General features: G+C 42.8%; 1 protein-coding gene across 4 annotated transcripts in view; it reads left to right on the forward strand.

The window, feature by feature from the left end:
• sin3aa (SIN3 transcription regulator family member Aa) overlaps positions 1 to 25,180 on the forward strand; it is a 103,185-nt gene that overhangs the window by 44,199 nt on the left and 33,806 nt on the right. For all 4 annotated transcript variants that reach the window (XM_060914381.1, XM_060914383.1, XM_060914380.1 and 1 more), the window contains exons 6-13: positions 11,642 to 11,890; positions 11,976 to 12,128; positions 12,292 to 12,450; positions 15,316 to 15,405; positions 15,497 to 15,615; positions 15,752 to 15,962; positions 16,112 to 16,228; positions 21,481 to 21,719. In XM_060914381.1, coding sequence (XP_060770364.1) covers positions 11,642 to 11,890; positions 11,976 to 12,128; positions 12,292 to 12,450; positions 15,316 to 15,405; positions 15,497 to 15,615; positions 15,752 to 15,962; positions 16,112 to 16,228; positions 21,481 to 21,719 — 1,337 coding nt within the window. The remainder of the gene's footprint in view (positions 1 to 11,641; positions 11,891 to 11,975; positions 12,129 to 12,291; positions 12,451 to 15,315; positions 15,406 to 15,496; positions 15,616 to 15,751; positions 15,963 to 16,111; positions 16,229 to 21,480; positions 21,720 to 25,180) is intronic.

Consider the following 25,180-nt stretch of genomic DNA (forward strand, 5'->3'; position numbering starts at 1 on the left):
ATAAAACACACATTAACGAACCTTATTCAAGACTTACAAAAGTTTTTTGTTCTAAGGTTGGAAAGTTATAGTGTTTTGAAAGTAGCTCGAGCAAACTATTTCCGCAGTTTGAACAGCCCATCATGATATTAATTTTATCCAATCAGAATGCACGTTCATTTTTTCTGCGTAACACTCATGACGTATGTATGTGCCCAGTTGTGTTGGCTCATTGAGGTTGGGACTAGCACGTGTGAAACACCTGTTTCTGCCTCTTGCGACGATTTCGCAAGTCCACGGGTGGCGCCTATCTCATTGCAGCAAATAAATTCTGCTGGACTCGTGAGCAACTCCACGTTACATTTTCCGCACGAGCACCACGCCGTGTCACCTGCACGCAGACGCTCTGCCCCACGCTCGCCACGCCCATGGTCAGCATCAGTCTCATCCTCGCCGTCATCCGAGCTTTCTTCTCTTATTTCATCACCGGAGTCGAGAGTACCTCTCCTAGCTATTTTAAGTTCGTTTCTTAAGACAAGGATTTTTTTTAGGATGTTACCTTGTTGACAGTTTCGGCGAGAATCTTCCGCCTTCTTCAAAACAGTCACCAGATGTGTCCTGGGGAAGCGACCTGACAGCAGGAGGCGTGAACTACCTGTCAAATTGGGCGGGCCGTTCACGCCTCCGTAGCGTAACATCAGCTGATAAGGCACGTCACCACTCGACATCTGGTGACTGTTTTGAAGAAGGCAGAAGATTCTCGCCGAAACTGTCAACAAGGTAACATCTTAAAAAATCCTTGTCTTAAGAAATTAACTTAAAATAGCTTTAATAGTTAGACATAATGAACTTCCACTACATAGTACCTCTCCTAGGTTCAAACTGGTACCCGTCTAAAACATAGCCTGCTTGCAGTGTGTCTTGCGGGATCTCTTCGTATGATTCGACAGAGCTGTCGCTTTCACTTGATGCGCCCGACCCCATGATTACACGCTTCTCTCCTCTATTTCGGAGAGTTCCGCTAGTGCAGTGGGTAGCGCTGACGTCACGGTCTTTTAAAAATGGCGACTCTTGTGCGGTTTAGCGTATAAAGTATTATATTTACAATTACCAAGATATTTCGTTGTTTTCTAGTATATAAATTTGATAGAATACTTAAGAATACGTTGCTTTGTCACATCAGCAACTGTATATATTATATTTGGTACCCCTTTAAGGTAACTTCATGTTTTGCTGTGAGGTTCTCTGCACTTTAACTTTTGAACCAACAGGTGCATTTGGATAAGTAAAGCCTATTTTTCTGCATTTTTGTAGTCCTGGTAGTCTTACACATTCTACATGATTGCTAGGTTTTTTTTTTTTGAGTACCGTATTTTTCGGACTATAAGTCGCACTTTTTTTCATGGTTCGGCTGGCCATGCGACTTATACTCCGGTGCGACGTATATATGTTGTTTTTTTTTTTTTTTCACTGCGGAATAACTGGAGCTGATGCTGAGTCTGACGACAGCCACGCAGAAGAAGAGGAAACGGCGCTTCATCTGCTGCTGGAGGCAGAGTTGTTCAGAAGCGACACCGAGGATGAGGAATTCAATGGATTTGCTGATTTGGAGTGAAATCATCAGCTTGATAAACTTGATTGACCTGTGTTTTATTATTAATGATAGGGCTATAGTTATTTAAATGTTATGTAGTGATTTTAGGCAGTGCTTAATTTGTGAAGTGGGAGGTCCCAGAATGCAGGAGGTGGGTGGGTCCGGCGACTCAAAAAAAAAAAAAAAGGCGGGGGATGGTTTACTATAACTTTACGCACATGCGCTTATTGTGTGTGTAAAATAATAATAATAATAATATCAGACATTATGATCTTAGAAAACGCTTTAGTGACAAACAGTTACAGACAGTAATATGTCGTGATATTATATTATAAAATATTAATTTTTATTAGTCTATATATTAAATTATATATTACATTTATCTTCTAAAATAACAGACTGTACTCATCACAACCGGTTTATTTCACCACTGGAGATCAGATCACACAAGACATGAGTTAAATGACTCATTTTAAGGATTTAAGTAGGGGATTTAAAAGCGGTTGGTTTTTTTTTTTCACTAGACGGTTGTTTTTACTACCGTACCTGTCTTTGGAGATGATATACCTATAGCCTACTTGACCTCTGATTTGATGAAATAAAATTGGACAAAAATGAAGAATGACACTCCTCGATGATGACTACAGCTTTAATAACACAGATGAAAGAGCCATGGGGCGATAATAAGCCCTACCGGTAAAAATATTCTAAAAGCAAACTGATTAATGCATCAGTAATAGGCTACTAATATTAGTTATAATAATAATATAGGCTATTAGTAATAACGATAGTGATAGTATTAAAGATAGTAGTAGATATTTAAAATAATCAGACTAGGCTACTTACAGGGCAAAGGGCGCGTTATCACTGCTCAGCTGTTCGTTTATTAAATAAACAATGCAGTCGCGCAGTAACCACGCGCCGCTTATCAGATACAATCACAGATTCTATGGATAGAATAACCCTTCAAAAAAGTGCGACTTATAGTCCGGTGCGACGTATACACGGAGTGCAGAATTATTAGGCAAGTTGTATTTTTGAGGATTAGTTTTATTATTGAACAACAACTATGTTCTCAATCAAACAAAAAGACTCATAAATATCAAAGCTGAATATGTATGGAAGTTAGAGTGGGGCGTTTTTAGTTTTGGCCATTTTAGGAGAATATGTATGTGTTCAGGTAACTTTCACTGTGCAGAATTATTAGGCAACTTAATAAAAACCAAATATGTAGCCATTTCACTTATTTATTTTCACCAGGTACACTGATATGACAACTCCAGATTTGCAAATAAACATATCTGACATTCAAACACAAAACAAAAACAAATCAGTGACCAATATAGCCACCCTTCTTCATGAGGACACTCAAAAGCCTTCCATACATAGATTCCGTCAATTTCTTTATCTGTTCACGACCAACATTGTGTGCAGCAGCAACCACGGCCTCCCAGACGCTGTTCAGAGAGGTGTACTGTTTTCCCTCTTTGTAGACCTCACGTTTTATAATGGACCACAGGTTCTCTATGGGGTTTAGGTCAGGTGAACAAGGGGGCCATGTCATTATTTTTTCACCTTTCAGGCCTTTACTGGCTAGCCACGCAGTGGAGTATTTGGACGCATGAGATGGAGCGTTATCCTGCATGAAAATTATGTTCTTCTTGAAAGATGCTGACTTTTTCCTATACCACTGCTTGAAGAAGGTTTCTTCCAGGAACTGGCAGTAGGTCTGGGAGTTGAGTTTGAGTCCATCCTCAACTGGAAAAGGTCCAACAAGCTCGTCTTTGATGATACCAGCCCATAGCAGTACCCCACCTCCACCTTGCTGGCGTCTGAGTCGGAGTGGAGCTCTGTGCCCATTACTGATCCAGCCACAGGCCCATCCATCTGGCCCATCAAGAGTCACTCTCATCTCATCAGACCACAGCACCTTAGAAAAATCAGTCTTAAGATATTTCTTGGCCCAGTCTTGACGTTTTATCTTGTGTGCCTTACTCAGTGGTGGTCGTTTTTCAGCCTTCCTTACCTTGGCCATGTCCCTCAGTATTGCACACCTTGTACTCTTTGACACTCCAGGAATGTTGCAACTCTGGAATATGGCAGAACTGGATGCTAACGGCTGCTTGTTAGCTTCACGCTTGATTTTCTGCAGATCATGTGCAGTTATTTTGCGCCTTTTTTTTTCCACACGCTTCTTTCGACCCTGTTGACTATTTGCAACGAAACGCTTGACTGTTCGGTGATCACGTTTCAACATCTTCGCAATTTCAAGAGTGCTGCATCCGTCTGCAAGACATCTCACAATTTTAGACTTTTCAAAGTCTGTCAGATCTCTCTTCTGACCCGTTTTGCCAGAGGAAAAGAGATTGCCTAATAATTATGCACACCTGATATAGGGTGTTGATGTCATTAGACCACACCCCCTCTCATTACACAGATGCACAGCACCTGATATACTTAATTGGTAGTAGGCTTTCAAGCCTAAACAGCTTGGAGTGGGACAACATGCATTAAAAGGATGTTGTGGTCAAAATACTCACTTGCCTAATAATTCTGCACTCAGTGTATATGTTTTTTTCGTCTTCATAATGCATTTTTTGGCTGATGCGACTTAAACTCCGGAGCGACGTATAGTCCGGAAAATACGGTAATTTGTTTAATTTTTCTTGTTGAAAGTTCAATTTAGTATCATGTGAATGATATTCTAAAAGTAAAGATTAATAAAACTGTTCTGTTTATAGATGTACTCTTGAAAATATCTACCAATGTATTACTTATTTTTCTGTCCCCACTAACTGGAACAAATGAGGGATATTTTTACCCATGTTAATATTTTCTGTCCCCCGTTTCTGCAACTAGTGAGGGATCTGTCCCCTATTTTCAAATTCCTAGATTAGGCTCTGTTTTCTTCTTTTACCGAGCCTACTGTGGACAATATCTTCAGAAAAGACTTAAAAAAAAAAAAAAACTAAAACGCCAGTTAGTTTATTTGCACAGAAATGTTTTACTTCAAATGAAAAGCTGATATCAGTGAAATTTCTACGCACAGAGATGCAGCAAGTGCCTGTTTATAAGCAGCAAAATTTATAGGAAGCATCTTTAACCACTACGATTCTGTGTAACATTATCTAAACACAAAATGTCTAAAAACAAACAATAATGTCTGCATATGGTCCAGAATTTTTATCCCTCTGGCATATAATGCGGGAGGATTATAGCTATCGCTCTGTCTCTGGCTGTAAACGTTTTTAGTTTTTGAGTTATGCTCCAGAAACTATTAGGAATTTTTTTTTTTTTTCATGAAAGCTCAGTTATGTTAAAGGTCTGATGACATGAACATGACTCTATGCAATTTCTTAAATAAACTATACAACATGGCAAACATGTTAGATTTCTGTTATAATTACGTGAAAAGAAGCTGTTACACGAATATCCAACTTTTAATTGCACAGCGCAAGAAAACTGGGTCCGTGGCTCGCGGCCATGCTGTGACGTCAGCGGGAGAACACGCTGCGGTTCACTGGCTGTTCTACTCTGGTTCTACTCAATGGAAATGGCGCATGAAAACGCCGGTGAACTCTCTAGTGCTAGCTCTTCCTCTTCTGGGAGTCTAGAATTGTGTTGATCTCTTCCGAATAGAATCTATGATAGCCTACCCTCTTTACCCTTTGCCTCTCGTTGCTAGGCGGCAGTTACATGAAAGCCGCAAGCTTTCACAAGCAAATACATGACTGATATCACGCCGACTTTATGATTACATTTATGATTATCATGTAGAATCTATAGCTCTACGTACCTTTATCTTATGTCGTTTCACAACACATGTTCTGACAGGAGGACTGTCTTTGGATCCGGCATAGCTACGAGTAGACACCCTCCGGAATACTGGCAGTGTTGCCAGATTGGGAGGTTTCCCGCCCAGTTGGGCAGTTTCAAGTGTATTTTGGTGGGTTTTGAACATATTTTGGGCTGGAAAACTTCAGCAGTATCTGTTGCCAAATACTGCTGAAGTTTTCCAGCCCAAAATATGTTCAAAACCCACCAAAATGCACTTGAAACCGCCCAACTCGGTGGGAAGCCTCCCAATCTGGCAACACTGTGTAGGCACTGCTGATGGTAGTAACGCACGTTTGTGCTGAACTGCACACCCAAGAGATTCTTTTAAGCTGGGAAGGGTGTCAAAACAATCCAAATTGAAGTGTTCAGAGCACAGGACGGATGTTGGTGAGGGCTCCCACTTGTCACGAGTGCGCCTGACTTGCTTCACCCACTTCGCATGCAGCTCGGGATCTCTGGGAAACTTGAATAAACTTACCCCATCCTTGTGGGTTTTGGAGCAAAAGCCGGCAACACAACGCGAAGGCATAATAACTGTGTGTGTATATGTGTGTGTGTGTGTGTGTGTGTATATATATATATATATATATAATGTATAATACTAATAATGACAAACTGAACACCTGTCGCATCAACAACAAACTGGTAAGTTAGGAGGAAGGTTCTTTCGCTGACGTCATATAGCTCCTCCTTCGTCTCCTGGGTGCTGCAGCCCCGTCAAATTTGCCCAAATAGCCGCGTTTTTTATCATAACTTGTAAAATAGGCGCCTTCGTGAATTAAAATATGGATCATTGGGAATTACTTTTTATGTTATAAAACATTGCCAAAGATGTCAAAAACGTGTCATCAGCACTTTAAGTGACTAGAGGAGTTGTGCCGTTTGAGATTTTGGGATTTCTGTGATTGGATTTTCATAGCAACCAATTCAACTTGGGAATATTTGGAGTGGGGTTTCGTATGGGGGCCGGGGAGGGACTGTGTCATCTCCTGAATACTCGTGTTTACAAATTGAAAAAAGAGCATCTCCAAACTAGTGTTATGATAAAGTTTCTAACTTCAGTCCAAGACTTTGAAAAGTATCAATATTCTGTCGCATTTTCAATCCCAAAGGTGGAGGAGGATCACAGAATGGCCACAAAATTGAGGGGGAATATGATGTAATTTAATGAGAAGTTATTTTTCTGACTATACAAGTCAAAATATTTCCAGACGGCACTCCTGCGGGGGTTTTTTTTTTGGTCGCCTGAGAGTGGTCACAAAGGCTGTAAACCTGCTGCAGTTGCCAGTTTAGCTAAGCATGTTGTGCTTAAAGTGCATATCCTGGACCAATTTATTTATTTTTTATATGAAAGTATGCCCCTTTACGCAGTCATCCAGAAGGGTAATTTTGCACAAGGCTATCTGTCTACAGATACAGCAGAAAAAAATAAAATAAAACGCGTCTGGAAAAATCCCAAGGGAGTCTGGAGCCAGATTCGTGACGTCACGTGCGGATCCGCCAGCGGCTGTGAGAGCTTTCACGGTTTCAGTGCACAGCCTGTGTAGACCAAGTTTAGCAGCTAGCGAGTTTGCTTTGAAATATGGAATTGTCGCCTGAGCTTCAAAACCCATGTATCAATGCTCATCTATCTGTTACATAAATCATATTTTTTCTAATTACTATTATGTATTTATATATTTCTTCATTTAGAAGAGTACTGGCTACTGTAGGAGAAAGGTTTCATAAGCTACACACAGGGAATCAGCTAAGCAGGGTTGTAGATGCATTTAATGTGTTTGACAGGTCCCAACATCTCAAGCCCTGACACGCACGTCGCTTGATACATGTGAAGTGTATTATCGCCCAGCGCTTTCGTGTTGTTTACTTTTGTGTGTGTCAATAAGTAACATTATCCGTGTACCACACAAACACAGGAACACATAATTTAGAGTATAGCCTCTCTTATTTCTTACCCTGGCAACAGTCAACTTGTGAATTGCTGATTTTCTTGGTCTTTTTCTCGGCTCCGCTTGGTCCTCGGCTTCCGGGAGCTTAGCACGAAGCGCTCCCATTTCTCTCTCATTGTCCGGTCTTTTGGAAAATGATGAGTAGTAATCCCATCAAGATTGGTGTCGCTACACCCTCCTATGATACATCTCATCTCATTATCTGTAGCCGCTTTATCCTTCTACAGGGTCGCAGGCAAGCTGGAGCCTATCCCAGCTGACTACGGGCGAAAGGCGGGGTACACCCTGGACAAGCCGCCAGGTCATCACAGGGCTGACACATAGACACAGACAACCATTCACACTCACATTCACACCTACGCTCAATTTAGAGTCACCAGTTAACCTAACCTGCATGTCTTTGGACTGTGGGGGAAACCGGAGCACCCGGAGGAAACCCACGCGGACACGGGGAGAACATGCAAACTCCGCACAGAAAGGCCCTCGCCGGCCACGGGGCTCGAACCCAGGACCTTCTTGCTGTGAGGCGACAGCGCTAACCACTACACCACCGTGCTGCCCCTGAATGAAATGTAAAAATCCAAATTGTATAAAACAAGTGTTGCCAGGCAAAACAAACCTCTCCCGGTAGCACTTATGATTAATATGAAGGAACATAGCACGAAAAAACGATTTTGACCTCGTGTGTGAACATACTTGGTTTTGAACAAACATGGTTCTGATTCTGCCATCCCCTGCAACAGTGTGTGTATGTCCGCCTCGGTTCAGAGGTTTCAGTTTCGAAAACTGTAAGAGATAAGAGTAGAATAATATAAAGTACAGACAGTGGAAGCTCAGTAGAATGTGCTTTCCCTCTGTAATAAGCATAAACATGTCTGAAAGTGATTTCTTTAGTCCATTTGTTTATAATTTATATTTATAGTAAGAAAGCAACAGAGCGGGGAAGTTTTTATCAATGGGATTTCAAAGTGGGTGTGGCTAAACCCCCTTCCTTTGCGTATGTAAACGAACCAAGAAACCATCCGCGTATGCAAATGAAGTAGATAGTGATCCAATCAGCGTGTTTGTGGGCGGAGTCTTTCCAATGCAGTGCTCCTGCAGTCTGAGCTCAGAGGGTTGGGGGTTTTTTTTGGTCACCATGACCTTGACTTTGGCCAGATGACCCCCAAAATTTCGGAAGTTCTATTTGAGGCCAATGCCCATCCGTCCTGAAAGTTTCATGAAGATGGTCTAGTCATTTTCCTGTAACGTCATTTACAAGAAAAACGAAGAAACCCGACCGAAAACAATACCTCGCCCCCGGTGGACTCTGTCCCGGGCAAACTGGGGGAAAAAAAAAATTAAAACAGAGTCCTGTGTGTACCTTTGAATATAAGGAATGCATAGTTTAATAAACTATTTGTATTTGGTCCTTATCCAAGGATCATGTGCTTATTCGGAACGATCTAGAAATATTTACTTTCTCTAGTACTGTTTCAGAGCCCGAGATTTTATCAAATATTACCAAGACATGGACAAAATAGTTACTGTTTATAGTTTACATTACAGTTTAATTTTCTATAACCGCAGCTCTGCTGGCTTTAATTCCGATCACAGGTTGATTTATTAATGTGAGCTTAAAGGGCTCCTGACAGCAAAATTATGCTCTAAAATAGGTTTCTGTAATAAAACTACAAACACCACTGATCACTTTCATGATAGAACTAACCACCAACAGAACGAAATCAGTAGATTTGTCTTTGTGCGAAGTTGCGTCAATCTGGCCAAGCGCTAAGCCGCTGTCAGTGGTCGCCATATTTGCCGTGACGTCACATGCAGAACGACTGCTCGGCCTTCAAGGCAGCTATGGCCGACGAAACAGCGATTTTCTGACCAGTCTTCAGAAACTGAGGCCCTTTTTGAGGTTGACACTGGACATGTCGGATTACACGAAGACGAAGCAGTGGGTGGCATTTTGCCTTATCGTTTTAAGCCGTATCTGGATGATTTGCCTGCAGAAGGCGAGATTTCCGACTCGGACACAGACGACGACGGGCCCAATGCAGAGGATGTCATGATTAGGGATGTTTGACTGGTGGTTGACCGAATCAACGTCAACCGGTTAATTTTTTTTTTGGTTGTCGGTTAAAAAAAAAATCAATCGTTTTGAAGCTGCCAATTTTGGAGCGGAGAACCTGGAATTCTGTGTTGTAAACACTTGGGGCATGCCATGCGGTGTAAGGACGACAGCTGACAAATCAGAAACACCCATTCAGTCATGTCCCGCCCTCCCGCCCCAGTTGAAGACAGCTGCCTCTCGGCGAAAGAAAAGTGTAGAGACAGGCTTTTTAGCTTACAAATTACTATTCTGTTTTTTTTTTAATGATTATTAGAAGGCACATGGAGTTTAGTCCTGCCTTGGCCAGTGCATTCTGAAAGTATGTTTCGGTCTGTAGCCAACAATGCATGTTATTGCAGATCAGATCTCTCCACACAAACTAAAGGCGCAGATGCTGACTTTTTCACGGCTGAATCGTGCAGATCCAATTTTTTTTGGGGGGGGGGGGCGCGTTGGAGTGTCTGAATAATTTCATCAGAGTAAATTCTGTATTAAAATTACTAAATAAGCAAATGCCGTTACAGTCCATGAAACACAGGAAGTATGAGAAGAAAACAGTAAATCAGAAAGCTGCGCATGTTTTCGCGGAAGCTGCGCAAATGTGCACAGCTTTCTGATTTACTGTTTTCTTCTCATACTTCCTGTGTTTCATGGACTGTAACGGCATTTGCTTATTTAGTAATTTTAATACAGAATTTACTCTGATGAAATTATTCAGACACTCCAACCCCCCCCCCCCCCCCCCCCCCCCCCCCAAAAAAAATCGGATCTGCACGATTCAGCCGTGAAAAAGGCGGCATCCGCCAAAAGGCGCGCCGTTTGCGTCCCTGTTTAAACTCGTAGGTTAACTGACTTTAACTGGCTAATGAGGCTTGGTGGTCGGTCAAGATTTTTTTTTAGTTTTCGCCATCCCTAGTCGTGATCCCAGCTGACATCGGGAGGCTCCAAAACATTGAATGGTAATATAATAATAATAATAGATCTAGTCCTCTGGGGGGGGCGGCATGCGGACAATATTACCGCACTGATTTCCTTTTAAAAAAATATGCTCTCTTGAAAGTTCATGGTCTTTTAGATTTGGGCCGTTTTCTCACATTTTTATTTGATAAGAATAAAAACTTCTATGAACTGATGAAATTCAATTGCATGTTAGGCCTTTAAGGTCCAGCCAACACGGTATTGTGGCAGAACTTTTGAATCATGAACAAATTCACCTATTGCTATTATTTATTAGTAAATATCTCATTACAAGATGGAGATCTACACCGAAAAATCATCAAACAAGTGTCACATGTCTGTCAGAGACCCACCCGTCATTGGGAGTCCACATGTCCTGTGTCCGGTGCACTTGTTTTGCCCACTCTTCGCGTCTGATGGGATCCTTGGGAAAGGTATACAGACTATACCCGGCTTCCCTGGTGTTTGAGCAAAATCCAGCCACACAACGAGCAGGCATATTCACCAAAATAAACGACTCGGACGCAAAAATATTCACTTGCAAAGCACTGGTGAACAATGAGAAGTTGAGAAAATGTCTGTCAGTGGTTCTGCATGTGACGTCACATCCGCCGCCTTCCTCGGCCGTGGGTTGGCTCGCTATGATATCGATTTATCTGCGTGGTGGGCCATTCAAAACGATGTTTGTTACTATTCTGTCGTGCGATGTGTGAAGTAAATGTCATTTTATTCAACTCAATATGGCTGAAATAACAATTTAACATGTATATTTTGCTGTCAGGAGCCCTTTAATATTGTTTGAAGAGTAGCAGTTCCTTTTATAGTGGCCACTTCATAAACTGCAAAATAAAACCGCTCACTTGTTGATACGGTGCCGCTTTCTGTGAGATGTTTGTTTAATATTTCTGGAAGGCGTCTCCAGTGTCGGTGCAATGCAAAAGTGAAAGATAAAGCTGTAGCTTTCTGTTTTCCACCACAGGAAAGTCTTCCTGATTTATAATGGTTAACACATTGCTATGATTTGAGAGAAATAAGACGCTTGAGGACATGCATTTATTGGAAAACGATCAGCAAAGGTCTTGCACTTGTCTTGTGTCTGGCTAGATCACATTACCCCGTCGCTGATTTATTTTCCTGTAACAGTACATCCCATCGTGCTTTATTTCTTACTAAATCCTAACAAATTAATAAGTCTCAAATGTGCGTCTCTCCTCTTGATCTCTTCAGCCGTTGCAGTCTCCAGCACTTACGCCCAGCAGTCAGCCCAATCCGTCCATCCCACCGTATGCCTCGCCCCGTTCCCCACCTCTCCACCCACACACCCCCATCAGCAGCACCCCCAACGCCCCCCCACTGCAGAACAACCAGCCTGTGGAGTTCAACCATGCCATTAACTACGTCAACAAGATCAAGAACCGCTTCCAAGGCCAGCCAGACATCTACAAAGCCTTTCTGGAGATCCTGCACACATACCAGGTCGAGGGTTTATTACACACCCTTGAATTCTTTATTTTATACCAGATCTCGCCTGTTTACTCTCAGTGGCTCTTTGTTTCTGCAGAAGGAACAACGTAATGCTAAAGAGGCAGGGGGAAACTATACACCAGCCCTGACCGAGCAGGAGGTTTACGCTCAGGTAGCACGGCTCTTCAAAAACCAGGAGGACCTGCTCTCGGAGTTCGGCCAGTTCTTGCCGGATGCCAGCAGCTCCGTGGTGAGGGATTATTAGTAAATCCACAGAAACCTAAAAACGCATCATGAACTTCACTTGAGTTTTAGAATTGCCATTTTTGTAGCCGACATGTCACTTTGGCACAGTCGTGTGGGTCGTGTTTACTCACTAAATTTCTCTCTCTCGCTCTCTTCATGTTCACTAGTTGCTGGGCAAGACAACAGCGGAGAAAGCAGAATCTGTGCAGAATGATCATGGAAGTACGGTAAAGAAGCCACAGCTGAACAACAAGCAGAGGCCGAGTCAGAATGGCTGTCAGATTCGCAGACACTCCGGTTCGACTGCAACCACGCCACCAGTGAAGGTAAGACCTGAATGCAATTTGGTTATTTGAAGTTGAGCTAGTTTTCGAGGAGGGTGAAAGTCTAACATGTCTCTGTGAGACGTGTGAAGCCAGCCACTGTTTTCTTCCCCCCCCCCCAAAACTGCTGAACATGCGTCATCACAGCTTAGCTGATGAAGCGTAGGGGAAAATAACTGATAAAGAGATTGGACTGGAGGTGATCAGTGATTAGTTGTTGGGGAAATAGTGATGAGTAATGATTGGTCGTTGGGAAGCAGTTGTGATTAGTAATTGGTCGTTGGGAAGCAGTTGTGATTTAGTAATTGGTCATTGGGAAGCAGTGGTGATTAGTAATTGGTCTTTGGGAGGCAGTGGTGATCAGTGATTTGGTTGTTGGGGAAATTGTTATGAGTAATGATATGTCATTGTGAAATGTGTGATTAGTAATTGGATGTTGGGAAATATTGGTGATTTAGTAATTTGTATTTGGGAAACAGTGGTGATCAGTGATTGATTAATGATTGGTCATTGGGAAATAGTTGTGATTAGTGGTTGGTCTTTGGAAAGCAGCGGTGATTTGTTGTTGGGAAATAGTGATGATTAACGATTGGTATTTGGGAGACAGTTGTGATTAGTAATTGGTATTTGGGAAACCGTGATGATCAGTAATTTGGTTGTTGGGGAAAGTGTGGTGATTAGTGGCTGATCTTTTGGAAGCAGTAGTGATCAGTTGTTGGGGAATGGTGATTGGTCTTTAGGATATAGTTGTGATTAGTAATGGGTATTTGGGAAACAGTGGCAATCGGTGTTTTGGTTGTTGGGGAAATAGTGATGAGTAATTATTTGTCATTGGGAACAGTTGTGATTAGTCACTGGTATTTGGGAAACCGTGTTGATCAGTGATTGGTTGTTGGGGAAATAGCGGTGATTAGTGGCTGCTCTTTTGGAAGCAGTGGTGATCAGTTGTTGGGAAATGGTGATTGGTCTTTAGGATACAGTTGTGGTTAGGAATTGGTCTTTGGAAAACAGTGGTGATCAGTGATTTGGTTGTTGGGGAAATAGTGATGAGTAATTATTTGTCATTCGGAAACAGTTGTGATTAGTAATTGGTCTTTGGGAAACAGTGGTGATCAGTGATTGGTTGTTGGGAAATAGTCGTGGTTAGTAATTGGTCTTTGGGAGACAGTGGTGATCACTGCTTGGTTACAAGCACAATACAGTCAGGCATTGTGGGCAGCACAGTGCTGTAGTGATTAGCACCGTCGCCTCACAGCAAAAAGGTTCTGCGTTCGAGCCCAGTGCAGTGGAGTTTGCATGTTCTCCCCGTGGGGGTGCTCCGGTTTCCCCCACAGTCCAAAGACACGCGGTTAGGTTAACATGGAGTGACTTTGGGCTGAAGTGTCCTTGAGCAAGTCATCTAACCCCCAACTGCTCCCTGGACACTGTAGGATGTGTGTGTGCTCATTGCTCACGTGTGTGTATGTGTGTGTTCACTGCTTCAGACGGGTTAAATGCGGAGGATGAATTTCACTGGTTGAGTGTGCATGTTACAAATAAAGGCTTCTTCTTTTTCATTTCACAGTGAGGGGGAGTTGAGTTAACCCTCTCTCTCAACTCCTCTATCTGTTGGTGTGACGTGAGCTAGAGAGCTGTATCAAGTTCAAGACGGTCACTAATTTCTGCTCAAAAATTCTCTAGGTCCTTTCTGTTTTTATTAAAATCGCTAAAGGAGCTAAAAAGTTGCCAAATGTAGCAGCAAAGTCCATAAATTAGCAGCACTGATCCCGACCATCTTGTGCTTACTATAATGTATATCCTATAACTGTTATTAACCAAGGATATTTAAAAGTGTGAACCGTGACCTTGTGATCCATCAGGCTACAGCAGAGCCATTTGTTCCACCACCTCATGACAACTTCATACTGTCTGAGGAAAGCATCATCCATACAGCCTCGGTATTCAGATTGCAGGGATGCAAACAGCGCGCCTTTTGGCGGATGGCGCCTTTTTCACGGCTGAATCGCGCAGATCTGAATTTTGGGGGGGGGCGTTGGAGTGTCTGATTATAATTTCAAAGTAAATTCTGTATTAAAATTACTAAATAAGCAAATCCGTTACAGTCCATGAAACAGGAAGTATAAAGATGAGGAAAAAACAGTTTAAATCGGGAAGCTGCGCACATTTGTGCAGCCTGAGCGGCAGGACTGCGCAAATGTGCGCAGCTTCCCGATTTAAACTGTTTTTTCCTCATCTTTATACTTCCTGTTTCATGGACTGTAACGGATTTGCTTATTTAGTAATTTTAATACAGAATTTACTTTGAAATTATAATCAGACACTCCAACGCCCCCCCCCCAAAATTCAGATCTGCGCGATTCAGCCGTGAAAAAGGCGCCATCCGCCAAAAGGCGCGCTGTTTGCATCCCTGAGATTGGATGGGTGGTGAAATTCTGAGAATGATGGGTCTGGGGTTGGGCGGTGATATCGATTTATTACAATATTTTTAATAAGTGATGGTTATTGTTTTGATATTGCCCCGCCCTATTCTGCGGGGAGTGTTAACTGTCCTCTTTTACGTTCATGAGCTCGCACAGTGATGCTCATGAAAAGATGGTGTGGGGCTGGTGGGCAGGAGATGGAGAGAGTAACGCCATCCCTCCCGCCCAGAGAGACCTGCCAGTTATCGTCTTTTTGACACTGGGATTCAATCTCGTGATCTCTCAGTGCTTTCTGTTGCACTTAGGAGCCTTTGTAACTGAAATGTGAACGTCAGCTCCTGTTTTTCAGTTGATTGGATTTATTGATCACTTTTCATAAGCTGGATGTTTTGTTTGGGTTATTTATTTATTTATTTATTTATTTATGTTCACTGTGTGTGCCTTTCAGAAAAAGCCTAAGTTACTGAATCAGAAGGAGTCCTCTGCAGCAGAGGCCAGCAAGCACGGAGTCGGCACGGAGTCCCTGTTCTTCGAGAAGGTTCGAGTGAGAATTATTACTTCATCACGTAAGGCATGGGTTTACTTGTTTTCGACTTTCAGGTCATCACATTTACTCTGTTTTGTCAAAGGTGCGGAAAGCCTTACGGAGTGCTGAGGCTTATGATAACTTCCTGCGGTGCCTGGTTATCTTTAACCAAGAAGTGATCTCGCGCGCTGAGCTCGTGCAACTGGTGCTACCTTTCCTGGGGTTAGTACCAGCCGATCATTGCCACGTCATGCTGTTTGCTGTGTTCTTTCTTAATTACAGAAATGACTCCGTTTTCACCTGTTTGCAGTGATCTGCGTCGTAATTGATATATGAACAAATGGTATTCTCTCCTTAGGAAGTTCCCAGAGTTGTTCACCTGGTTTAAGAACTTCCTGGGCTACAAGGAGATGTCCCACTTAGAGAGCTACCCCAAAGAGCGGGCGACAGAGGGCATCGCCATGGAGATAGACTACTCCTCGTGCAAGAGGCTGGGGTTCAGTTATAGAGCACTGCCCAAGAGCTACCAGCAACCCAAATGCACAGGAAGATCTCCGCTATGTAAAGAGGTGATGGGTCGTCTTAAGGATGTGTAATTAATAAAGTGGGCAGAAATCCGCTGCATGATGGTGAACTGTTTTTCAGTAAAACCTTACTGGTTAAAAAGGCCCTTCAGTTCAACACTCGTGCTCTGGCCTGTTTTGTTTTTCCTCTCCAGGTGCTTAATGACATGTGGGTTTCGTTTCCTTCCTGGTCAGAGGACTCGACCTTCGTCAGCTCGAAGAAGACTCAGTATGAGGAGCACATCTACAGGTGTGAGGACGAACGCTTCGAGGTGAGACCCTGAAGACCTTAGAGCTGATTTTTATTTTTATATATATATATATATATATATATATAAAAGGGATGTTAAGACCGGTGGTTGACCGAATCAACGTCAACCGGTTAATTTTTTTTGGTTGTCGGTTAAAAAAAAAAAAAATCAATCGTTTTGAAGCTGCCAATTTTGGAGCGGAGGACTTGGAATTCCATGTTGTAAACGCTTGGGGCATGCCATGCGGTGTAAGGACGACAGCTGACAAATCAAAAACACCCATTCAGTCATGTCCCGCCCCAGTTAAAGACAGCTGACAAATCAGAAACACCCATTCAGTCATGTCCCGCCCTCCCGCTGCCACTCGGCGAAAGAAAAGTGTAGACACAGGCTTTTTAGCTTACAAATTACTATTCTGTTTTTTTTTTATTCTTATTAGAAGGCACATGGAGTTTAGTCCTGCCTTGGCCAGTGCATTCTGAAAGTATGTTTCGGTCTGTAGCCAACAATGCATGTTATTGCAGATCAGATCTCTCCACACAAACTAAAGGCGCAGATGCCGACTTTTTTTTTTTTTTTGAATCGCGCAGATCCGTTTTTTTTGGGGGGGGGCGTTGGAGTGTCTGAATGTAATTTCAAGGTGGATTCTGTATTAAAAGTACTAAATAGGCGGGTGCCGTTGCAGTCCATGAGGCGTGGGGGGTGTGGGAGGAAGGCAGTGGATCGGGGGGCTGCGCGCGTTTGCGCGGAAGCTGCGCACATTAAATTTTGCGCGGCTTCGGCGCGGGCATGCGCGGCTTTCTGATTTGCTGTTTTCTTCTCGTGCTTGTACTTCCTGTGTTTCGTGGACTGTGGCAGCATTTGCTTATATGCAGAATTTGCTTTGATGAAGTTGTGGTCGGACGCTCCAACGCCCCCCCTTGGGAAAGGAAGGTCGGATCTGCGCGATTCAGCCGTGGAGAGGGCGGCATCCGCCAAAAGCCGCGCTGTTTGCATCCCTGTAATAATTCCAATTCTAGAATTTTAAACTCATAGGTTAACCGGCTAATGAGGCTCGGTGGTCGGTCAAGATTTTTTTTAGTTTTCGCCATCCCTAAAAAAAATAAATAAATTATATATATATATAAAAGTGTTCCTTTGATACTAGTGGATGTGCAGAAATTTGTAACAATTAACTTTTAGAACTCAGAAGTGTTTGCTGTCTTGTATCTGATTCAGTGGTTTATAACTTCACTATGTAGGAAATGGATATTTCCCAGTTTAACCAATGCCATAAAATATACCAGTGTAGTTCTAATATAGAGTAACCTATTATTTTAACCCTTTCATGCATAAATAATTTAAAAGTATATACCCATTCATTAGCTTATTATTATTGCTGCTTAAAGGAGATGCGCAGAGCCTTTATTTTTAAACAGATTTCTGAGTGGATAGTATCTCCATCCTTGACTCTTGTATGCTGCATAAATGGGAATTAAAAAATGTATATTTTTGAGAGTTAAAATCGACCGCAAAGTTGGCGTTCGAGCTGCCCCGCTGATCCAGCCAGCCCTGAGCGCGTGACGTCACAGCGGGAACCGGTTTTAAGGCCGAGGCCTTTTACAGCTGTAGACCAAAGTCATATAAATAAACATTTATGGTGAAAGTAAGAAATACCGTTACCGACTTGCTCAATTAAGACTGATTTGACTTCACTGATTGTGGGTTGACTCTCATTAAAACAGGATAGGTGTTATAACTTATGCAACATACATGTACATGCATGCATTTTCACTGATAAAACGTAAAAGGCTCATTAAATAATCAGATGAACTGAGACAATCACATTCTGAAGCAAATTAAGTAATCTTAGACCGCTAACTTAAACACACAATACAAGTTACATGTATTAATCTAAATGCAGGGAAACAATGTGGGATTTTTTTGTTTGTTTGTTTGTTTGTTTGTTTGTTTGTTTATTTTTTTAATCCAAATGAGAGTCGGAGCTTACCCGTCCGTGTTCTCGCTTCTCGATGGCCGATCTTGTGGCCAATTGTTTTGAAACAATCTGACTTTCAGTTGTTCGTTCAGTTCTCCGTTCATTCGCTTCTTCCACGTAAGGGAGAGATGGCAGCGATATCCAGTTTAGAAATCAGACGGCTGCTCCACTCATTCTCCATGCTGACTACTCCGCCATTACTGCTGGGCTCAGGCAATTACTAAAACCCAGGACGGAACGGGATGTCACCGGTTTTAGCAACAACCGCGGGGAGGTCCCTGCCCGAGTGATATGTCCCGTCCCGTTCCGTCCCGGGTTTTACCAACAACCCTCAGCTCACGCTCCGAGAGGACTGGTGCAACTGAACTCACTTTCCTTTTCTTGTAGTTTTCTTTAATTGTTGGGACTGCACTCTCTTTTAATACAGGCTTATAGCCAACGCTCCTCAACAGATCAGAGGTCTCGTACGAGTCTTCAGTAAAATGTGCAGAGCAGAGGAGAGACCACTTCATAGGCGCCCAATGTGCCCGTGAACTTCTCGCAAAACGCATCCAAACCTTTGCAGTTTGAACATTCTTGGGCCATGAATGCAACGTAAATCCACCTTCTGTCGTGTTGCTGCACCCGCCAGCAACACATCTACGTGGCATAGCGATAAATTGGCTCAAAATGGAGGATCGGAGTTGCAGTCAGCTCTGTGTTTTAGTATAGTGGAAATGGCGATGAGCAGTGATGGGAATAACTGCGTTAGAAATAAACGGCGTTACTAACGGCGTTACTTTTTTTAGTAACGAGTAATCTAACTAATTACTTTTTACATCGTTATAACGCCGTTCCCGTTACTTACAATAAAATGCTCTGCGTTACTTTATTAAAGCTGTTCTCATCTGGCACGCTGCTCGTTCAGCCTGCCTTTCCTCTGCTTTAGTGTGGGGCGGGGAGACGCGAGACAACGGCACAGTAAGCCAATCAGAGTAGATTTGGACAACATACGTAGGTAGCCTCCGCCTACTGCACTACTGCGCGCTCTTTCAATCAGAAGAGCCAGCGATGGCGAGCGGTCAGCCCAGCACTGCGCTTTCACACTGGAAATACAGCATTACTTTTCATTACTTGAAATAAAAGGCAAAAATGTCTACGTGCAATGCACATTATATCGAGGAACAAAGCGTTTGTCCTCGTCAGTGGCCAGTAATTAGTAACAATTTTAATAACTACAAAAATATATTAAATTTGATAGATGTCTTATCTCACATTGTCCCACAAAAATATTAATGTAGTGTAGATAACGTTACTAATTGGTTCTGTTATTATGATTACACTAATTGAATTTTTTTTTTGGGGGGGGGGACACAAAATGTAACGGAATAATTACTTTCCCTGGTAATTAGTTACTTTTATGACAAAGTAACTCCGTTACTAACTCAGTTACTTTTTGGGAAAAGTAACTAGTAACTATAACTAATTACTTTTTGAAAGTAACGTGCCCAACACTGGCGATGAGACCGATAGACTTCCTGCTGTGACGTTACGGACGTCAGGGTCATTTACTCAGACCGCTACCTATATAAATCACTTTAATCATAAAAATTACTATATTAGATTTATTGTTCACGCTTAAAACTATTCCTGTGCCATTCTTGAGGTCTCAAGGCGTTTATAAACGAAAGTGAGGCCATGGCTCTGCGTATCTGCTTTAATGTTGCATGTGAAACTAGAAGGGCACTCAGAGCGCAGACCTCCATCAAAGCAAAATGCTGTATCTCACAATGTTGGTGAAAGTGAAACTGAATTCATTGAACCATCCTGTCAGTCGCATCCGCTTCAAAATTGAATGGGTTCTTCCTTGGCCCATGCTACATGTTTCCACCAAGATTCATGAAAATACTGTATACAGACAGACGGCCAAACTGTGCCGTGAAACATGCGAACATACCTTGGCAAATGTGATCATTTTTGACTTTTCCTAAATGACACATGTTGCAAAACAAATAAGTGGAAACCATAAGTGAAATATTATAACATTAGATCTTAAATAAAAAAAGTCTAATGAGTTTATGAACAGGGGCGGCACGGTGGTGTAGTGGTTAGCACTGTCGCCTCACAGCAAGAAGGTCTGGGTTCGAGCCCCGTGGCCGGCGAGGGCCTTTCTGTGTGGAGTTTGCATGTTCTCCCCGTGTCCGCGTGGGTTTCCTCCGGGTGCTCCGGTTTCCCCCACAGTCCAAAGACATGCAGGTTAGGTTAACTGGTGACTCTAAATTGACCGTAGGTGTGAATGGTTGTTTGTCTCTGTGTTAGTCCTGCAATGACAGAGACTTGTCCAGGGTGTACCCCGCCTTTCGCCCGTAGTCAGCTGGGATAGGCTCCAGCTTGCCTGCGACCCTGTAGAACAGGATAAGGCGGCTACAGATAATGAGATGAGTTTATGAACACATATTGTTCATATTCAGGTCTAAAATAGTTGATGAATCAAATATAATTTTTGAAGAAAAATCAGCCGTTCATCAGATTAACACCAGTATAGGATTGTTTCTCAAGTAAAAGTTATTATTTAGAAGGTCTGGGTTCGAACCCAGCGGCCAGCGAGGGCCTTTCTGTGTGGAGTTTGCATGTTCTCCCTGTGTTTGCGTGGGTTTCCTTCGGGTGCTCCGGTTTCCCCCACAGTCCAAAGACATACAGTTAGGTTAACATGGGGCGGCCTTGGGCTGAAGTGCCCTTGAGCAAGGTACCGAACCCCCAACTGCTCCCCGGGCGCTCTGGGTGTGTGCGCGCGCGTGTGTTCACTGCTTCAGATGGGTTAAATGCAGAGGATGAATTTCACTGTGCTTGAAGTGTGCATGTGACGAATAAACTTTGAGGCATGAGACAGAATATCGTTGTCTTGAATATCGCAATACAAAATACTGGTGAGATGAATTTGCTGCTCGTATCGTGCATCGCAATATTTCTGTCTAATATTCATTATGAGCTCTAACTAAGGCAATAGCATACACAGCACCAAGTTTGCGAGTGGAAACCTAACTCCCTTGAAGCATGCTTAATTAAAATGTAAATATTTTTGTGTCAATATCATGTCCTGAAGCTGTATACATGTCTCGTATCCTAGTTTTAGTGTATGGTCTCAGGCCGAAAAGATAAAAGCCTTTCCTAAAAGATGTGGTTTTTCCTGAATAAAAGCCTTACATTGACTGTGTGTCAGTGTCAACACTATGTACGCAAGGCAATATAGAAAATTAGGGCAGAACCTAAAATGTAAAATGATGCATTTGCAAACCTTTGAATTGTTCACCTCTAGTTGGATGTGGTTTTGGAGACAAACCTAGCCACTATCCGGGTGCTGGAGTCCGTGCAGAAGAAGCTCTCGCGCATGTCTGCTGAAGAACAGGCCAAATTCCGCCTGGATAACACGCTTGGCGGCACGTCTGAAGTCATCCACCGCAAGGCCATACACAGGATATACGGAGACAAAGCTCTCGACATTATTGACGGACTGAAGAAGAACCCTGCTGCCTCCGTCCCCATCGTACTTAAGAGGTGTGTAATCGCTGACGCACGTCACACCTTTTCCTTCACTTCATGTTTAGTCATCGATTAAATGTTATTGATACCACAGCGTGGCTGAATTCTTGAATCTGATTGGTCAGAAGGTGTGCTTCATTTCTGCAGCTCAGACGGTAGTTCCTGCTGTAACTTTATTATATTTTAAAGGAGAACTGAAGTCATTTTTAAACTTGCTTTATTTCTTAATTAACGTGTTATTCAATTACGTTTTCGGTTTTATTAACCTTATATCGTGACTCGTGTTGGCATATTATATTACACTTATCGGCCTTTTCGGTTTTTAGCCATGCTGAATGTAGTTCGTTTGGTTCACGGTAGGCGTCACTTACACTATGTTCAGACTGCAACCTGAAACGACCCATATCCGATTTGTTGTGAAATCCGATTTTTTTGTTAGGCCGGCCGTTCACATTACCAATTATATGAGACTTGTATGCGATCTCCAATATGAACGGAAAACGACCCAAAAGTGTCCCGCATGCGCAAATTGGCACGTAATAAGCACATCTACATAATACGTAAACAAAAAAAAAGCGCACTCTTCAAGTTTAATGATTTTCTTTTTTTTTTTTGTTTAATTATCTGGTTAGTGTTAAAGTGTGAGGTCTCGTGTGTGTTTTTGTTTCTGAACTGAAATGAAAACGTGTAGCCTGGTAACGAGGGTTGACTCCTAAATGTCCCTCTAATTTCTATATAAGTGCACTACATGTTACTAGGAAGTAATGGATTTTTAAACTCTATATAGTGCACTCGAGCTTCAGCAGGCAGTCATTTGGGATACGGCCGCTGTATTACCAAACTCTTAATTCAGGCTTAATAATTTGCACATATTTATTTCGTCATATTAATAAACTTTTTCTACACTTTTATAAATATTTATTTAGATTGTTTTAGCCAGCTGAATTCTGCAACTTCTCTCCGCGCTGGCTCAAGGTGCAGAAACACCAGTGCAGTTTGCTATGGAGACGAGGCGAGACCTGGCGATGTGGTACAGGATGGTTTAAGTTATAAATCAGTTATAGAAGCTGTTTTATTTAATCAGGCTAACAGATCAACATCCAGGTCCCTACCAAATCCACCATTAGCTTGATCAATTCTATAAAAGTCTATTTAAATTCTGAAAACTGTACAAATGTTGTTTTCCACCAAAGAGGTGGGATTAGCCAACGCAGAATAGTGACGTTTGTCTCTTGTTGATGACGTGTAGGTCGCATGAATGCGACCTGTCCGGTCAGACTGCAGTCGCATGTGAAAATAACGGATATGCATCGGAATTAGGACCACATATCCAAGCGGCCTGGGTCGCATGGGAAAAAATCGGATCTGTGTCGTTCAGATTGTCAATAACAAATCGGATACAGGTCGCATATGGGCAAAAAAATCGGATATGGGTCGTTTCAGGGTGCAGTCTGAACAGAGTCTTATCCGCGCGATCTTCACGAGACTTAGTGCGAGACTTCATATCTGCAGTGTCAGCGCCGCCATTTTGAAAACTGTTTACAGAGCGGCCAGATCGCCATATCATTCCAATTTAGGTTAATTTCGAGATTTGCCAGCTTCATCAGTGATGGAGATTATTCCATACGACTTCCAACCAACGTGGAGGAGAGAAGAGTTGGAAAGACGACAGGATAAGGACGAGTCCGTCGCGCTGGTATTTACGTCATTACTGTCGCATAATTAAAACGTGCCGGATCAGGTGGCTGGCGGGTTTTCAAAATAATAAACACATGCATGTATTTTTGTGATAAATACATATTATACTGAGCGCATTTCCCACATAATCCTCACTAAGGTTTCGGACAGCACTACAAAATGGCGTCCCTACTATATAGCGCCCTGTATAGTGAGTAGGGAGCGATTTCAGACACAGGGAAAACTTCCGGCTTGATTACGTCAGCATTCGAAAGAGGGCGCACGCGTCTTTTGACAACGTTGGCAGATGTCGGTCACTTTGATTTCCGCTGTACGTTTTACTTCCGTCGTACGATGTCTCGCACAGGTCTCAGCGAATCTCGTTTACGGCCATCGCTTTGACATATGGACTGATATATTACAGAGCGTATTTCAAACACTCATAACTTTCCAGGGTTCTCCACTTTTCAAAAATAAAAGGTGGTGGCGGACTTTGGGCTTTTTTGACAGTGAAACTGGCCAGTAAATGGATCGGAAATGCTAAATCATTGTTAAAATCATTTTACAAAAAATGAACACATTCTTACTGTACACATCATCTTTATTGTCAATGTGAGACTCATTTCAGCTGAGACTGATGCGCCTGTTGCGCATCCCTGAATTAATTATATTTTTTTCCTGTGTGAAAAAATAAATGAACTTTCATGCATAAACAAAATACCCAATTACAATAAATGCATAAATTTTTTACAATAAACATAATTAACGTTAATTGGGTGAAACCACTCCAATCCGTGCACGAGGTGGTGCGCATACCCGAGACTGGCACTACAAATACCCCTTTTCCACCAAATCAGTTCCAGGGCTGGTTCGGGGCCGGTGCTGGTTCACAACTCGTTCAAGCTGTGAACCAGTTTGCTTTACCATAGCTCGGGGTGCTCAGGGGAGCCACGTCATTACGTCAGTGTATATGTCAGTTACGTCGCTGCATTTGCATAAACCTTGGCGCGAACATCGAAGCAACAACAACACGGAGAAGAAGAAGCAGCAACAACAACAATAATAATAGTGGATGACTGCTGCTTTACTGCATCCATGATATCTCGTCGCTTATTTAAAAATGGCGCCCTCTCGCGGTCTTGCTATTGTTGTTGGTCTTAACAACTCCGCCCCCCCCGCTGATGTAAGCAGTTCTTTCCTCTGGCCCAGCAGAGAGTTGGTGCTAGCCTGGAACCGGTTTTTCTGGCCCCAGAGCCAGTTCTTTGTCAGTGGAAACAGAAAACCCAGTTCCAAACTAAGCACTGACCCCGAACCAGCCCTGGAACTGCTTTGGTGGAAAAGGGCTAAAAGCCACCCCGGCCTCTGGAGTTCGGGTCCTTTGATCCAGGAACCCGGAAGTCCTGCAGTAACCAACCACAGTGAAGCAGCGGGAAACTGCAGCTCTCACCGACACAATCACAGATACGGAAAATAAAAGACCTGAACTTAACCAGTGTGTGTGCTGTTATATGATTTACTGTAACTGTGTATGGTCAGAGAAGACGATAGATAAGCGTAACCGTTGCCCAATAACGCTACAAACACCCGCAGAGTTATTTAGCTGCTGGCTAGCTGCAGCTTCCAGCGTTACTGTGTGTCAGTGTAGCGTAACGCAGGGACAGACCTCCGTGTGCACAGCTCTGGGTCACAATCTGTGTGTATGCAGCCGGCCGGGTGGTTTTCTACTGCGCTCACGTGGCCACTTCAGGTAGCCCCGTATGCATTCGTTTAATGGTCTTCTGCATGTTAAATAGTCACAA

This window comes from Neoarius graeffei, chromosome 2 (genome assembly GCF_027579695.1).
Source record: "Neoarius graeffei isolate fNeoGra1 chromosome 2, fNeoGra1.pri, whole genome shotgun sequence".
In the NCBI taxonomy this organism is placed as follows: domain Eukaryota; kingdom Metazoa; phylum Chordata; class Actinopteri; order Siluriformes; family Ariidae; genus Neoarius; species Neoarius graeffei.